Source organism: Serinus canaria, chromosome 12, assembly GCF_022539315.1.
Source record: "Serinus canaria isolate serCan28SL12 chromosome 12, serCan2020, whole genome shotgun sequence".
NCBI classification, from domain to species: Eukaryota; Metazoa; Chordata; class Aves; order Passeriformes; family Fringillidae; genus Serinus; species Serinus canaria.
This window is the reverse complement of record NC_066326.1, coordinates 16,322,070-16,339,019: the sequence shown is the minus strand read 5'-3', so window position 1 is coordinate 16,339,019 and position 16,950 is coordinate 16,322,070. Positions and strand designations below refer to the sequence as shown.

General features: G+C 45.9%; 2 protein-coding genes across 11 annotated transcripts in view; both read right to left on the bottom strand.

Moving 5' to 3' along the window:
- Positions 1 to 36: 36 nt before the first annotated feature.
- MANF (mesencephalic astrocyte derived neurotrophic factor) lies at positions 37 to 4,787 on the bottom strand. The gene is made up of 4 exons (XM_030228162.2): positions 4,621 to 4,787; positions 2,231 to 2,358; positions 1,326 to 1,467; positions 37 to 370 (listed from the first exon to the last, which is right to left on the bottom strand). Exons 1-4 carry the CDS (start codon positions 4,706 to 4,708, stop codon positions 186 to 188), a joined length of 543 nt encoding a protein of 180 aa, XP_030084022.1. The 5' UTR covers positions 4,709 to 4,787; the 3' UTR covers positions 37 to 185.
- Positions 4,788 to 9,289: 4,502 nt separating this feature from the next.
- Positions 9,290 to 16,950, bottom strand: part of DOCK3 (dedicator of cytokinesis 3) — a 181,216-nt gene continuing 173,555 nt past the window's right edge. For 9 of the 10 annotated variants that reach the window (XM_050979181.1, XM_050979182.1, XM_050979185.1 and 6 more), the window contains 3 exons: positions 14,931 to 15,053; positions 14,272 to 14,354; positions 9,290 to 13,787 (listed from right to left, as the gene is read on the bottom strand). In XM_050979181.1, the coding sequence (XP_050835138.1) occupies positions 13,281 to 13,787; positions 14,272 to 14,354; positions 14,931 to 15,053 (713 nt within the window). In that variant the 3' untranslated portion in view covers positions 9,290 to 13,280. Of the gene's footprint in view, positions 13,788 to 14,271; positions 14,355 to 14,930; positions 15,054 to 16,380; positions 16,473 to 16,950 lie in introns of those variants that run through there. The other variant, XR_007778606.1, reaches the window with a different exon arrangement.

Here is a 16,950-nt window from a genome sequence, read left to right as displayed (position 1 = left end):
GTGTATCCTGCAATCACGTCACACGGCACGGCTCCGCCCGGTACACACCGGCGAACTTTAATGAAAGTCCCGTACAAAGCGCGGGGCCGGCGTCGCCCCTCAGAGCCTCGAGGTCGCCCCTCACAGTCCCCTCACAGGCCCGGTCTCGCCCCCTCAGAGCCCCAGGATCGCCCCGATCTCGGCCCTCAGAGGTCTGTCCGAGCGCCGGCCGCCCTCGGCGCGTACTTGGGCATCAGTTCGTGGATCCTGCGGATGAAGTCGTACTTCTCGACACAGCCCTTGCACACCTCGCCCCAGTCATCCAGAATCCGCCGCAGCTCCTTGACGCGCAGCTTGCGCAGGTCGACAGTGCTCAGGTCGATCTGCTTGTCTGCGGGGAGAACAGAACTGCACTCAGACATGCCAGGTGGGCGAGGAAGCCAAAACCCAAGAGAGAAAAGAGGTGCCAGGGGTGGAAGGAACGTCTAAGTTAGGTTTGGACAGCAGATGAGGCTCTTAATGCTAAAAATTATTAGAAGACAGACAGCTTGGTTGCAGTTTAGATGCAGGAGTACCACAATAGCCCTGAAAACCCCTTTATTACATGAGCAGCAACACTTCTTTTCCACTGGATAAAAGAAATGTAGCAGAGTGATTTCAGAGGAAAGATAAGAAAGTGACAACAACAAAAAAGCTTTTTAGGAAGCAACACGACCTTAGTAGGAGAAATGAAAAGTATAAAGACCACAATCCAAGGGGTGTCTCCAGGGGGTGTAAGGGCAGCTATAAGGAAAATGAGAAAGAGGCATTTCTAAGCCTCTTTTTGTATTAGTCTTTTCAGGAAGAGGAGTCATCTAGGAACATGAGAGTTCAAGGAAGGTGATGAGAAATAGAGAGTGGAATGCTCTGAGGAGACACCAGAGGAGGTGAGAAAGCAGTTTTTATCACCTGGCTGCTGGGAACAGGAGAGCAGCTGGGACTGCAGGTCTCAGCCAAGGGCCTGAGCCCTGCCACAGTGACACCCCTGCCAGCTGCCAGGACAGGCTGTACCACACACCCTCCCAAACATGACATTCCAAACAGCAATGTGAGCACAGCAGTGCTGCTACACCTGGAAGTTTATTATTCCAGGGCTGATCAGAGTCCCTGCATAAGCCAAGAAGGGTTAGCAGTCTTACCTAAGCATCTCCATAGAACTCTCTAGGATGTTCATGGAGAGCAACCCAGGTTGTGCAACCTAACTAGCCTACAGAAGTCAGGACTGAGTGGTTTTAGGATATTGCTTCACCCCCAGTCACCCACACCCCAGCAAATCATGGGCATTTCCTCTCGTGCAGGCAACTCACCGTATTTTAGTTCACAGATCTGGCTGTCTTTCTTCTTTAGCTTCTCACAGATCTTTTCCACAGGGATGTGGTGACTCATGGGCTTTGATACCTCGTTAATAATTTTGGTGGCTGCATCACTTGTGGCCCCAATGTAATAACACTAGAGGAAAGAAAAGAATGAAGTGGGGATGCATGGAAAGAAAGCTTCTAAAAGCAGAGTTTTCTGTTCCTGTCATCATCTGGTTGTGCAGCTTGATGTTTACAGTTAGAGGACCTCCCAAGGGGACTGCTAGAGCTGGGCAAAAGGAGCCTAACTGAGCCCAGAATACTGAGCAGGTGTTTTCCATTGCAATGATTTTATAGCTGCTGAGGCTGGTCTTGTTTCTTAACTTTATAAAAACTGAACAGGATTACAAATACAGTCTTCTTCATTCAAAGAGCCTCTCTGAAGTATTCCTCCTCTGCATGTCATATGGTATCTCTGTAGCTCTCTGAGGAGAGTTCAGGCCTTTTCCTTGGGCCTCTTCATTCACAAATTGCCTCTGGTTTTAGTTAGGGCAATTTGGTTTTCCTTTGTTTAGTTTTCAGCTAAACAGCTGAAGAATATAAATATTTTAACAAATTATATAGCACCCCAAATACCATTTAAGGGACAGGGAAGCCCTACAGCAAACAAAAGCTTTCCAATATCCAGTGCTTCAGTAACAGTGAGATGACAGCCAGTCTAATAACTGTTGACAGGGTGGTGGTTTTTCTCCTTTTTTTTAAGGTAAAGAGATTGAACTCTTCAAGTCCTTTCATAAAAAATACAGGACCCACTGTGGCCACAGAGCCAGCAAAAACAGCCCCTGGGAAACCATGTCATACAAACTCAGTTTCCCCTCATTTACAGAAGGGAAATATTACTGACTCCCCCTACTTACCAGACGATTCTCTTTGCCCTTTGCTTCTTTGCAGGATTTCAAGAGCTCCTTTTCAATACTGGAAGGTGTGAATTCAACGTCATTGTCCTTTAGACTCTGGTAGAACCTTCCCAGGAATGTGACACACACTGGAAGGGAAGATGGAGTTATCAGCCAGAGCAGCAATCTCATGGCAGCTCTTAGAGAACACTTGTAGGAAAATGGAATCGGGGTTTTGGATAACAGTTTGGATAACTGGAAAACAGTGAAGTTTTCTGAACTTCACCCATGGTTCAGAAAGTCATTCAGAGCACACGTGAATCAACAACATGCCCTGGTAGTTTTGGTGTGTGACAATCAGAAATGAGATCCATGGGAGTGTCTAGGGGTCTCTGTACATTGTCCTGATTGAGCACAAGATCATATGATGGACACAAAACCATGCTCATGCAAAAATGTACATTTAAAGTTGTCTTGCTGCTTTGGGAAGCAACTTGTAAGAACATGGGTGTGAAACCCAGTGCTGACTGAAAACCAACTCTGTACATAATCCTCTGAGACTCCCCGTGTGCTGACTTCAGTAACAGGGTATCACTGATTACCAGGCTGCTTCAGTTGAAATTACTTCCAAGAGAAAAAGAAATGTGATCCCATGCTATGTCCCCGTGGCACCTTTCTCCTTCTTTCATTTCCACAAGCTTCTGACGCAGTTTCAGATGGAAAGAGGGAAGACTCTTAGACATAAGGCAACTCCCACAAGTGCAGCTGCAGCTGAGAGAACAGATCCAAGTTCCTGCCTGTGGGAAGGGCTGCACAAACCGGTCATTGCTCCTTCCCTGGGCAGCAGTCGCTCCGCACGGGCTCCAAGGTGCTCCCGTGTGTGGCTGGGAAGGAGGGCAGACAGCCTGTGTGATGACTGAGGGACACCCCGAGTGTCAGATTTTGGTCATCCTGCTGCTCACAACTCATCTGTGGATATCAGCATCACCTGGACCGAGCACTCTTCAGTCCCCCCCAGTTCCTGCTCAGCTCCTGGGGATTCTCACACCTTCCTATGCAAAATGAGTGCCAGGAACCATTCTGCCTCTAAGGAACAGGTATGAGTTATGGCTTTTATGGGATTTGTTTACTCCAACAGGAAGGGACTGGAAAATATTATTGTCATTAGCAACTTGTGTTCAACTCAGAACACAATGCATGGCACAGTAATTGGGCATGACAGGAAATGGAGCATGGGCATCACAGAACTGACCAGAAATGTACTCTCATTATATTAAAACTACAACTAATTATAAGATGGGCCATTTTGGAAAACATTTTTTGTATGCATACAGCACACATTTATTTACCTCCCACCCATCTATCCCTAGTCACAGACACACTGATGTCCACTGTAAGCTATTGGGAAGTGAAAACCTTGGGAAGAAAAAACTTGCTGCTGGCAGTGACACTGACAGCCACCGTAGGACTGAAACATGTTTCTAGTCTAGTGCTTCGACAGCAGCTGGAAGTTTTGATTTATGGGGCTCCCTCCCCTCATTCTGTCTTACTGCAGAAGAGGGATATTAGCATCCCAAACTCTCAGCCAGCTATTAGAGCCCCACCTCAAGTTCTTCTTGCTTCACCTGGGGAATCTGTTCAGTTCACTGCACAGGAGCAGCTTAACCTGTGCACCTCAACAGGTTCCACCCCCGAGGCGTTTGTATTTCCGTGGTACACAAAGGGCCCGACTTGATTTGGATCACCTGCTCGCGGCTCCTGGCTGTGAGACTGAGAGGGCTCTGAGCACTCCGTAATACTGGGATGACTAAGGGGGAGTCCCGGGTGAGTAACCTCACTCGCGTTCTCCTGCTCCCTGCCCTGGTCACCGACACCCGGCAGGGACAGCCGGCGGGGAGCGCTGCCCCGCCAGTGCCGAGCTGCGACAGTGCTGATCTCCCGGCCTGGACACGGTCCGGTCTCCCGGAGTCGTCGCTCCTCTTTCCCGTCGTGACTCTACACTACCGCTGACCCCGTGCAACGGCAACTTCCCGACAGAGTGCAGCACCCTCGGAAGAGAGATCGCGTCTCTGGCGCGGGGCACGGCTGGAAGCCCCGCCCCATCTGCCCCGCGGGCCGCCCGGCGCATCGCCCCGGCACGGGACACCCCCGAGCACCGCGCCGGCACAGGTCGCCTGCGAGCAGCGCCCGGCCTGGCCCGTCCGCACTTTGCCAGACTTGGGAGACTTTTCCTGCCGCTGGAGGCAGCGCTCCCGCCAGCCCGGCCCAGCCCCGGCGGCCGAGTTGTCACACTCCCAAGGCTGCTCCGCGTCCCAGCCCCACAACCTGGCGGACGGGCCAGACTGCGGGAGACGGCGGCGAGGAACGGCCTCCCTCCGCCGTGCCCACGGGCCGGGCCCGGCCGCACTCACCCTCGCAGTCCCCGTCGCGCAGCGCTCGGCCACCGGCCGGCAGCAGGAGCAGGGCCAGCGCCGCGCAAAGCCCGTGGGCCGCCCGCATCCCGCCTCGCCGAACAGCGCCCGCCGCACCGGCACCACCGGCACCACCACCCCACACCGGCTGCCCCCGCCGCCGCCGCCCCATTGGCCCACTCCCCGCCAGGCCGCCACGCTCTCAGCTCCCATTGGCCGCGCCGTCGCCTCCACCGGAGAGTTGGCGGCCGTTGATTGGGGAGAGGTGGCGGAGCGCCGGCGCGCGGCGCGGGTCCCCGCCCCCCTTCGCTGCCATCTTTGTTAAGGGAAGGGCGCTCTCGAGCGCTCCCTGACGGCGGCCGTGGGCGCCATCTTGGAAAGGGGCAGATCCTCACACCTGAGGACGGGCGGGGCCGGTTCGGGCCCGCGCCCCGCCCTCCCCCCCCTCCATCTCTCTCCCGCCGGCGGCGCGGCAGTGTGAGGCGGCGCAAGGTGAGGCTGAGGGGTCGCTCGAGGCCCGTGGGCAGGCGGTTTGTGGGATGGGTGTCCCGTGAGGTGGGGAGCGGCAGGGACGGGCTCGGTGCTGCCACGGGCACAGCCCGTCACGGGTGGCTCTGGGTATACCCAGAGGTATGAGGTACAAGGACTGGAAGCTTTGAGGAGGGATAGTGGAGAGGTCAAAATAGCAACCTGTGTGCATTTGTTTCTGGCTTCTTGGGTGGGTGTTTTTGCAGAAAGAATTTTTTTTTGTTTAATTCCAACTTAATATCCTTGTCTCTGGGCCTATCACCTTTTGTTCAGGCACATAGGGGGATTCTTGGGGTTGTCCTGTGCCTGGGGCTGGGAGCTGGACTTTGGTGATTCTTGTGGGTCTTTTCCAACTCAGAATATTTTTATTCTGTTCCGAAAGTTCTCACAGTTTGTGCCATTAATTACCTTCAACAATCCCCAACACTGCGAGTTTATAAATTCCCTTGGAGTTGGGAGAGGAGCACACACCTGCTGATAGCTCCTTGTGCGGCTTTATGAGTAACTCTGTATATCCTGGGATATCATTCCAGTGAAAGAAAGGAGAGACAAAGTCACACAGCTCTGTACTAGGGCAAGGGAGCTCCCATGTAGCTCCTTGGGCTCTCTTGCACAGGCAGGCTCTTGAGGCAGTCTGGTGGGGCAGTGCTTAATCAGAATTTTCTTGCAGGTCATCAGGTGCAAGTGATAAGCTTGACCAGGTGAGACAGGCAGTGTGGGGAGGAGGAGCACCTGATTCAGGAAAGGTCAGCAGGTGAGCAGTAATTAGGACACTAATTACCAGTGAGAGTACATCATTTGTTCCTTAGGAGACATGGTTTTGCACATTTCTAGATCTTTTTATCTCTCCAAGTGTGGTTGTTAAGATCAATATAAATATTATTATGTCAGTCCATAATGATTTCCAGAATTTCTCAATATCAGTATGCTTTAGGAAGAATATTGGCTTTTTAAAAATAATGCTCATTGCTCACTAAAGTCACTTAGCTGTGAAGAGAAGTGTTGGCTTGAAGTGCCCTTGCTTCTTATAAGGATAGTGGCCAAAGGAACTGTGAGATGAAGTAGCTTTTTTTTTATTAGGTGGAAATAAGGCTTAAATTTGGAATTAAGTGACTTTAGGAAGGTCTTAATAAGGACAGAGTTTACCTACCAAAATAGTGCAGTTATGAAACATCTTCACACTAGGAACTTAATACATTTTTGTAGAAGAGAAGACTGTGGTAGTGTTCATAGGGGTCCCAGGAAGAGGGAAGAGATGAGAATGTTGGCTCCATGTTTCAGAAGGCTGATTTATTATTTTATGATATATATTATATTAAAACTATACTAAAACAATAGAAGAAAGGATTTCATCAGAAGGCTAGCTACCAAAGGAGAAGAATGGAATGAATAACAAAAGCTCCTGACTCTGAGAGTCTGCACCAGCTGACTGTGGTTGGCCATTAATTAGAAACAACCACATGACACCAACCACAGATCCACCTGTTGCATTCCACAGCAGCAGATAATCATTGCTTACATTTTGTTCTTGAGGCCTCTCAGCTTCTCAGGAGAAAAGCTCCTAAGGAAAGGATTTTTCATAAAACATGTCTGTGACAGAAGACAAGTGATTTTATTTGGTTTTGGATTGGGAAATGAGCCTCTTATTTCAATATGGGATCCTCAAATGGGTCTGAGGAAAATCAAGGACTCCTTTTGTGTTTTGGGTTTTTTCCTTCTTTTTATTTATAGATGGTTTCAGCAGTTAGAATAGATTCCTTGCATTTTACCTTGTGCTTCTTCTTGATCCATGGTGAGGTTTTTGGGGCTCTATTTGTTCCACCACCCTCCAAGCCCTGTCTCTCTGAAGCATTAGGGATTTGTCCTGGCTGAGACTTGGGTGAGGGAGAGCTTGCGCTGGTCCTCACTGTTATTTCTTCCTAGTATTCAATCTAACCCTGGTCTTTGTCAGTGTGAAGCCATTCCCTCGTGTCCTTATCATTCTAGGCCCTTGTCCAAAGTCCTTCTCCTGCTCTCTTGGAATGCCTTTAGGCACTGGAAGGTGCTCTAAGGTCTGCTCCTGGCTAGTCAGCCAATTGAGTGGGCAGGAGAGTTAATTTAGCTCAGTGAATCTGTGGGGATTGGAGTCCTTGGGAAGTGCAGGTAAACAGAGGCTGTTCTGGCAGCTGTGGGGGCTGGGGCTGTGCTGGCTCTGCCTTCTGAGAACACAAATCTCTTAGAGCCATGGGGAGGGATGAAGGGGCTCAGCCTGGGGTGTTGGGCTGTGAGGGCAAAGAAGTGAGTTCTGTCGGGGGGACAGGAAACAGTTTGGAAAAAGGTGATGCAGGACTGCTGTGAATGAATGCTGAATAGAAGATGAAATGTAATAGATCTACTATTCCAAATTTGGGTTTAATTTATGTGGGATTGACAGTAAAGGCCATCAAAAGAGAGAAGTGGTGTGTGAACCTTCTCTTAAGACACCTGAGCTCAGAGCTCTGCCTTGTGAACTGTGTTTGTGTCCATGGGTTGTTAAGAATCATCCAGAAATGGAGGCACATTTATGCATAGGGTGTAAGAGGCTGCATCTCTCATCTGCCAGGTTAGAGTAATTTCTAGAGGTTTAATTTCTCCTCTTATCAGCTTTGTAATGAAATTCATACTGAGTTGGACAATCATATTTTGAAACTGTGCTGAAGTTTTCTTATTTAGATAAGAAGAGGTATTTGGACATGGGATTTAGATTTCAATCTGACTAGTGGCAGCTTAAATAAAGTATTGGACTTGCACTGAAAAAAATTGTTCTGTTGGTTTAATAGAAACTAGAGTATTTTTAAAACTCTTGTTTCAAGCTGAGGGCTTCACACATCTTTTGTTGTGCCAAAACACAGTTTTTATTACCTGTGCTTGGTTAATAAATAATTATTGTCCGAAAAAAAATACTTAACTAAGGTTTAGTAAGCTGGCTTAGAAGCAGTCTCAAAGGGTCTGATTTAAGACAGGGTGAGGGGCAGGGATATAAGTCCTAGGAGAAGTGGCTGAGGGCATCAGGGTGTTCAGGCTGGAGGTCTTATCACTCTCATCAGCTGCCTGAAAGGTTGAAGCCAGGTGTGGGTCAGCCTTTTCTCCCAGGGAACAATTGACATGAAAAGAGGAAAGGGCCTCAAGCTGTGTCAGGGAAGGTTCAGGTTGGATATTGGGAAAAATTTCTTCACTGAAAGGATGGTTAAGCCCTGGAACAGGCTGCCCAGGGAAATGGTGGAGTCACCATCTGTGGAAGCGTTCAGAAACCAAGTGGACGTAGCACTTCACAATATGGTTTAGAGGGCAGAGTGGTATTCGGTTGAAAGGTGGACTTGGTGATCTGGGAGGTCTTTTCCAACCTGAATGATTCTATGAGTCTATTCTGACTGATACAGACTTCAGTACCCTGTTACAGTTTCTCTTCTCAGTATTTGTATGTTGTGTGTGCAAAGGGTGCCTTGTATGTCCTGGGGCCACCTGAAGAGTCGGACTTGCTGCTAAATGTCTTTTGAGACAGTTTTCAGAAGTTTTTTTTGTTGGTTTGTCACTAAACATAGACATTAAATGAGTTATTTTGCCTCCTGTACAATGACCTGGTTGGTTAGTAGCAATGGAAGAAAATTTGAGATTAGGAGCCTGTAGAAGTCACCATAGCTCTCAGTTCCCAGATCCTGTATTCATACATGTCTTAACTACTATTCTTTCACACCTATTCTATTAAAATGATCAGTATTTAAGTATTATTTCAATGAAAGAGTAGCAATCTTTTAGACAGTGAGACAGTGGTGGTTTAACCTCAGCTGATAAGGAAGTGGCACCCAGCCACTCCACAGCTGTCCTAGGGGAGAGCTTTGTCAAAGTATTGTCCCAAAATTGTGCCTGGGGCTGCTGCAAGTGCCATGTCCATCTACCTGACTAGACCAGGAGGGGGCTGTACCTGCTGCTTGCTTTAAGAAGTTGATATTAAGTAATACTTAAACATGGAAGCTATTCCCTCACCACCAAAGTCCTTTGGGTTGCCCCCCATTTTGCCCATTCACACAAAGGTGGGAAGTGAGGGCTCTTCCTTGTCTCTTATGAAGGTTTGGAGCAGCCTGAGGGTAGCCCTACCTCAAGGACAGCAATGACCATACAGCTGTACTGTTTTAATATCAGGTATTAATCTTTAATTCCACATCACAGCAGTCGAGTGAATGGGTAAGGGAAAGGAGCCCAAAACAAACGGCAGATATTTACATCTAAAATTCACACCACTTATTTGTTGGTTCTGGAAACATGCTATCACAATATATACAATGAAGTACCTTTAGGACACTTGTACAAATTAATTTTTTCCTTTTGAATTTGATTTCCATTATAGATAAGATAGCTGTTTTCATTTTATTTTAAACATGAATACACAAAAGAGAAGTGGTTAGAGGTTTTCGCCTTTTTTTTTTTTTTAAATAAGCACAGAATGCCAGAGGTTAAAAACACATTTACAGGGCAGAATACCAGTCAGACATCACAATCTATACATTTTTTGCTCAATTTCCTGTACAAATACACAGCATTCAAATGGGGGTATTTACAAAGAAGCATGACCAGAGGAAATTTAAATATCACATAATTTGTTTCCCAAAGGCTCTTGCTCTCTCCAGCCTCCCCAGTTTTGGCTGATACTCCACAGAAGGGATATGCAATATCCCTTACCTAAAAAAGGGTAAATAAGCTAAAAACCAAACAGAGGAAAATACGAAAAAGGATCTGAGTCTTGCATACAGCAATAAAACCAACCCAACTATTGGGGGAAAAAAAAGTAGGATTCAGAGAAATTGTTTTAATTGCTTTTCTTCTATCACTGTAGCTCCTTCTCAATTTTGTTTCGGATGGGGCCAGCAGGTACACTGACGATGGAGAGATTTATAGCAGAATTCCACCAGTTTTCTCAGAAATGCACATGCTATTTTCTAATGCAAAGAAAACCCAATGAAGGCAAGTACACTGAGTTTTGAATTAGAGTTAGGTATAGAATATCAAGGTCATGTTCAAAACATCCTGTTGCTGTGGTTTATACAAGGAATCTTCAAATCCTGTTGGGCAAGTGCAACAACTGCTGTTGCTTCCACCTAGTCCAGGACTGAGCTTGATGTTGGAGTTGTACTATGCTAAAAGACACCTCACCCTACAGAGAAATAGTAGTTCCAGGCAATATTAGTTCCAAGATACACAAAATCTTAATAATAGTCTTTCTATCTTCTGCTCCCTTTAAGGCAAACACTGAAAAGAGAGACAGAATACTTGGTAGATATCAGAACAATAACAGAAATTTAACTCCAGAGAGGCTTAAATTTGGTAAATTCAGCAATTTATTCCACCCTTCTGTATGTGGATCTGCCATAAATTAGGTATTTGTATACATCACCTGATTGATTGATCTTCAAACTCTTGGAAATACATAGGAAAGCCAGACTCCCCATATGGACTCACTGCTGTTGTACCAGGTCTCTAATCAGAACAGGATGATGCATTTTCAGAGACTGATTAGAGATCTGGTGGGCAGGTTTTCCAGCTGCCTGGGACTCAGTCCCATGGTAATTGCATTCTTGGTTCTGCAAAGTTTTATTTGCAAGACCTGCTGGTTTTTCATATTAAGGAAGCTCAGTAAGTCACTACATTTACTACTTTTATTCTTGCTGCCAGGAAAAAAAAAGAAATTGGGGCAAGGGAGGTAGAATTAAAACTTAGTTCTTTGAAGAACTTCACTGGAAGAGTCTCAGCGGGATTGGAGGATAGCATATGTGAAAACATTTCACCCTTTTCTAAGAAATTACCTTGACTTACCTTTACTGAAAACATCAGTTGTTTTCCTACATTTGTTCTATACCAGAGATCCAGCTTGGTTTGTTAACATTGAAGACTGATCTAGCATTGGAAAACTCTCCTTCCTGCTAAAGATGAAACATCCACTATAGGTCAGATTTTATTATCATTGTTTAAATTGTGAAGGATATAATGATTACAAGCAGCCTGTGTTAGTAACAAAATAGAGGAAGCAAGAGAGACTTTGTTCCAGCCAAATAGGCCATTTAAGAAACAAATCCATAACTTAGTAGTTTTGCATGGGCTAGAGCTTGAGAAAGAAAACAAACAAATCCTCTTAAAGTCCCCTTCATACAACTGCTGAGTCCAGACTTTATACAGCCAGACCATCTTTAGCCAGTTCAGAAACCATGTACTCTGCCCAGTCACTGTATTTAGAGGTAGTGCTAAAGGTGACCTGTAAGAGATTTATAATGATCCTTTTTTGCTTCTTTATCCTGTTTTTAGCAGGAGAAACTGAGCAGTTAGGCAAGAATTCAAGACGTAAGTTGGGTGCTGTTCCTGTTTCTGGTACTAATTTATATGGCGGAGGTCTTACTTTAATGTGCTTCAGATTTTTCCGTGGTAGGAAAGAGGGATGGCTGTTTCTATCCTACGGTGTGTGCTTTGCAGTCTGCAGGTGAAAGGGTTATATAAGGCAGGCTAAAATGTGTGTGGGTGTGGCAAGGGAAAGGAAGGTGGCTTGTTCATCTAAAAACATTAAATATTTGATACTATTTTGATTGAAAATTTCTTGATAAATATGAAAACAGGAATAAAAGGTTTCTTAGAACCACAATATTTTCTTTGTAAAGAACAATATTACCCACAGATTTTTATTTCCTGAACTGTGCAAGTGCTGATTAAAAAGCATGTTTTGGGTTCGTAGACCTGAACTGTCTTCAGCTCTGCACAGTTCTGGTTTGTGTGGTGTGGCTTGGTTCCCCCACAATGTTCTTCAGCCCTTTCTAGAGCTTATCAATAAAAAATATGGGATGGGGAAAGGCTGTATTGCTGCCTGAGGAGAAAAAGAAATCAACCTTCCAGAAAAGAGGAGCAGCAGCTCTTACTACACATTCTAAAGAAGCAAAAGAGGAAACAAACACTTGTTCTTTACAGGTTGCCTTTAAGGTCCCTGACTCTGGGGTGTACACTTGATACCAGGCATTGCTCAAGTCTTGGTGTTTTCTGTCTGCTTTGAGGGATGGGAGATTCTTTCTGCACACCAGCTGCAGTGAGTTGTTGGGAGGGACTGAGGATATTGAATTAACAGGAATGAATCTCAGCTCCTGGATGATGGAAGTTGGTGAGAGTTATGATGTTCAGCCCTGAGGCAAGGATTGTTGGATATGATGCATTTAAGCCACCTTTTCTTTACTGGCTGGGTCATCAACCAGCTTGTGGCATGAGAAACTCAATTTGGTTGGTTTTGTTTTAATGTGGAATAGAAATGCTGGTGTCAACAGCCTGCCCAAAGTTGGGCATGGGAAAGGCCTACAATGAGGTTGTAGCTCCAGTAGCCACCAACCTCCTCTCATTCTGTAGCACAGATGAATAACACGATTCCCATGAGAAAGCAGGTTGGCTTAGCCAGTGAAAGCAAAATTTAAGAAATGAAACAGTACATAAAAAACAAAGGAGGCAGAGTTTGTTGGAAATGATATCTTGGAGATCAGTGCATCAGCACTGCTTTAGATTGCCTCAGCACCTATGAACCAATGCAGGGAGATCACTGCACAGATATGTACAATCCTGCTCTCAAAAGAGCCAATTTCTTCTTAGAATTGCCATCTTTCTACTGCCTGCAGCACATGCACCTTCCAGCCTGACAGTTCATAGAATCCCTGATTTCAGCAATGAGCTTTCAATTCTGTACAGCAAAGAAATATGTCCCTAGTGCAACTGCTTCTACTCATGTGCGTCTCAGAACTGGGAGGAAAGCAGGTTCAAAATCAACTTGCCACATTCCCCCTGTTTTCCCCTCCACTTAAAATTGTATTTTTCAGCTTCTGCAAGTCTCTATGGCTCATATGCCGTGTGATGTGGTTAAGAAACTGCAGAAGGAATAAACTGTCCACTGCACAGAAAGTTAAAAAACATAACGGAAAGGTGTAAAAAGAAATTAAAAAGGAAAGCAGCAACCTGCCATGCTGGCCCAATTGCTTTTGTGGGCTTCAGACATAACCTTGCGGCAGTAGAAAATCAGTTTGCTGTTCTCCGAGTCCTGCTCTCTCTCTGTCGTGTCCAGACCTGGGATGCCAATGCCAGCTGTGTACCAGGAGCTGTCCCTACTGCTCGCTGATGCCGTGCTCCCATGCCACCCTGGCCTGCTCTTCCTTTCCAGCACTCACCGGTTGGGACACTTTACGATGTAATGGGCGGTGTTTGTCATCATCTTCGATCATCATCCCCTCCTCGTTCTCCATGTTTGGCAGCCGGGAGTGGTAGGGTTTGGGGGGTAAAGCAGGAGGGTCCATGGTGTCCTGAGGAATGACTCCAGATGGAGCAGAGTGGCTTCGGCATGGCTGGGATTTGAGCGACTCCAGAACATCAGGCTCAGAGAGACTGTACCTGACAGGGAGGTAGGGTGTCTCTAGATCTTCGTCAGTGTTCCAGGCCTGGCTGGGCACAGAATCCATGGTGTCTGTGCGAGGAGGTGGTTCAGAAGAATGTCCAAAATTGCTTTCACTCAAGGAAGAGACACCACTGCTGGCACTGCCGGATAAAGTGGAGTTACTGCCATCTAGACCAGACTGCGGACTGGTGGGCGATGCAGGGATAGGATGAAGAGGGGACTGTTTGGAGAGAAACAAAACCAGGTTAAAATTGACAAAGGAGGCAATGCTGCATCTTGTGTGTTGATCCCCATTTCAGCTTTTGTGACAGCGTTGTTAACAATGACGCAGTTCCATTTATGTTCAGAATGTCAAGGATTATTGGTTTACATGTATGGAAGTACCACTTGTGGGCAGACAAGTGCACTCAACAACACCAGAGCTGTTAGAGAAACAGCAGCTGAGGTGATATTAGGGTGCTGAAATCACAGCATATGGTGCAAAAAAGGAAAAGGGAAGGACCTAAATCCCGTGAGTTATTTCTGTAGCATTCAGCTGTGGAATAGGTTAAGAACTTTCGGTGGGTTTTCTCATGTGCAAGTTACTAGCATGTTATAAATAGTGTTTCTGTGTTCATAAGCTCTTTGGTGGGAGCAGAGAAGGGGGGGATCCTTTTCAGGAGCCCACTGTGCTCCTGCATCCCTCTCTGCTCTCCTGCCATTACCTTGCGCAACGTTCGCGCGGGCAGTGCCGGAGGAGCATCACTGAGCTGGTGGTGAAAGGCATCGAAGTGCAGTGAGTAGTGTCCTGGAACGAAACAAGGGTCAGAAATGCAGACTTGTGTTGTTTCATTGCAGCCACAGAGCTGGGTTTAGCTTGGTAATGCCAGGTAACAGCTCCAAATGCTGCTAACACCAGTCTAGGGCTGCCTGTCTGATGGATACTGCGGAGTGCATCTGTCACACACAGGCTGCTAAGGAGAAATTAAGTGCAGAGAGAGATGTTTCACTGCTCCATTATTGAGAATTTCATGGCAAGGCAACAGGCTCTTAAACAATGAACATTTGAAGTTTGATTCTGTAAGCCTAAATTATTGGTAAAGTAGGTCATTGATAAGAAGCCACACCAAGCTTTGGCATTCTCACACTTAATTCTAGTCCCAAAGTACACACAAGTCCACATTGCTTAAGGACTGCAAGAACTTGAAGATTTGAAAAAAAAAAAACAAACCTGAAAACCTAGCAGACCGGTAAAGACTACAGGGTTTTTGTATCTGATTGTTTTTACAGGGGTGGGGGGAAAAGGCTATAGTCAGCTTTAGGTGGTCTGGATTTGTGTGTGACCTGCAGGCATTTGCAGCAGGTCTGCTCGGCACGTCCTTACCATGGGGCAGGCTTCGGGGAGGCACTGGTGGGGCCAGGACGCTCCCAGCGTGGGCAGACAGGAATGGCAGCGCCTCTCGGCTTCCGCTGTCCAGGCTCCAGCTACTGGGTGCTGCTGGCACAGCTGAAGGATTGAAACATATGTAACTCCGGTAACAGGACAGGGAGGTTGTGGGGCCAGCACTGGCTTTCCAGTGTGAGCTCTTCAGCAGCAGAGAGACAGATTCCAGGGACTCAGAGAATGGCAGGATTGAAAGCACAGAAAGGCTACAGAGTGTTAAGTTTAGAGATGCTTTGTTAAGGAAGTGAAAGTTAGGTGATTGCAGGGTTAGTCTGCCCAGCTACCCTCCATCCCTGAGCTCATTTCTAGCAAATCTGAAGAGCAGTAGGACTTGGGCAGGATTTTTGCAAATCAGTGTGGAGGTAGAAATGAAATCCCACCAAAGGAACGGTGGCTGGATCTCAGGTGTGAGCTGTCCTGCTTTGTGGGGAGTGGTGACAAGGGAACATGGCAAAGCCCTCTGGAAGCACAGGACAGCCTGTGGCTGCACTGCAGGCTCAGTGAGGACTGAATAAAGGACATGAAGGAAATTATACCTCAATCTGTTTCAATCTGTTGCAAAAGAAATTACTTCATATCTTAAATTTACTAAGCTACAGAGTTGATCAAGAGCTTTGATGACAAAATATTTAAAGACAACAGTTTGGCCTCCTTGTATTACTAAGTCTCCTGAAGAGATCAAGTCTTTGTGAATCAGGAAGTATAGAGAGAACAAGGCTTGCTGCATTTAAGAGAGTGAATATTAACTTCATGGACTTGGTTTTTCATCGACATAAAAGCTGCTTCTTGACATGAACATGAACCTTTTCAAGATCTTGAGAATTCTGTCAACCTTGAACATTATTAAAATGCACCTTCCTTCCAAACAAGACTTGATTTATTCTGAGAAGATACATACAATAGTTGTATGTTTATTTAAAAACAAATAAGCAACTGGAATCTCTTCAGATTAGCAAAGAAAGGGAAAAAAGTATTTAATTGAGCCTGTCAAAGAAAACTGAGATAAAAATAGCTTTTTCCATCTTCAGTTTGCAAAATAGAAGCCTGGAGAAATAAACATGGAGTTTGACATCTGAAGAGGCTTTCTCCTTAATTAAAATGCCTGCAGTCATTCTTGGTGCATTTTTTTCTAAAATGACTTTGAAAGGTTTCTCTTTTTTTTTTTTTTTTTTTTTTTTCTCCCTAGTTCATGAATTATCATGAGCACGGGCTCCCCAAGGCCTAAAACTCCCTAAAGTAAAAAAGATCATGAAGTGACAGCTCCATAAGACAGAACAAACCCCACAAAATATAATTTTTTTTTTTTTAAAGAGAGACTCTCAGCCAGAGAACCTGAGAAAGGTATATGAAGAAAAATCTTGACAGAGAACAGGTTCAAACCAAGGCCTACCTCTCTATATAAGTAATGTGGCTCCAGATGGATTTTCCCTGTACACATGCCATAGTGCTCTAATTTGCACTTCTGCAATTGGTGTCAACGAGCTAAAACAGAGGGACAAGATGAAACAGCAGTGCCAGCCTTGCTCATCTCTCCTGCCATATCCCATCATCAAATGAAAAGTTTCAAGAGAAAACCTGATTTGCTTGGCCTGTAAAACTATTGGTGTGCTTGTTTTTGGGTTTTTTTTAAACACTGAGATGCAGAATGAGAATGTGAAGAAGAACACATGGTACCCCAGTGAAAAATTGATTTAGGCTTTCTCAGTATTCCCTCATTCACAGCCTTTTGAGTATTTAGGAGTGCTGGAGGAAGGTGAGATGATTTTGAACAGTGGCTGTTGCTCAGTAAAAACAGTGTTTTAGCCAAACTGCTTCAGGGAAGAACTGAAGCAGGGAGCTCCCAGTGCTGTGACTTAGCCCAAGTCTCTCTGACTGTTCAGGGGCCAAGTTTCATTAGTGGGGAGGCTGCATTTGAACCATTCTGCCCCAGGCAACTGATGTCACCACTGTCACTGGGAAT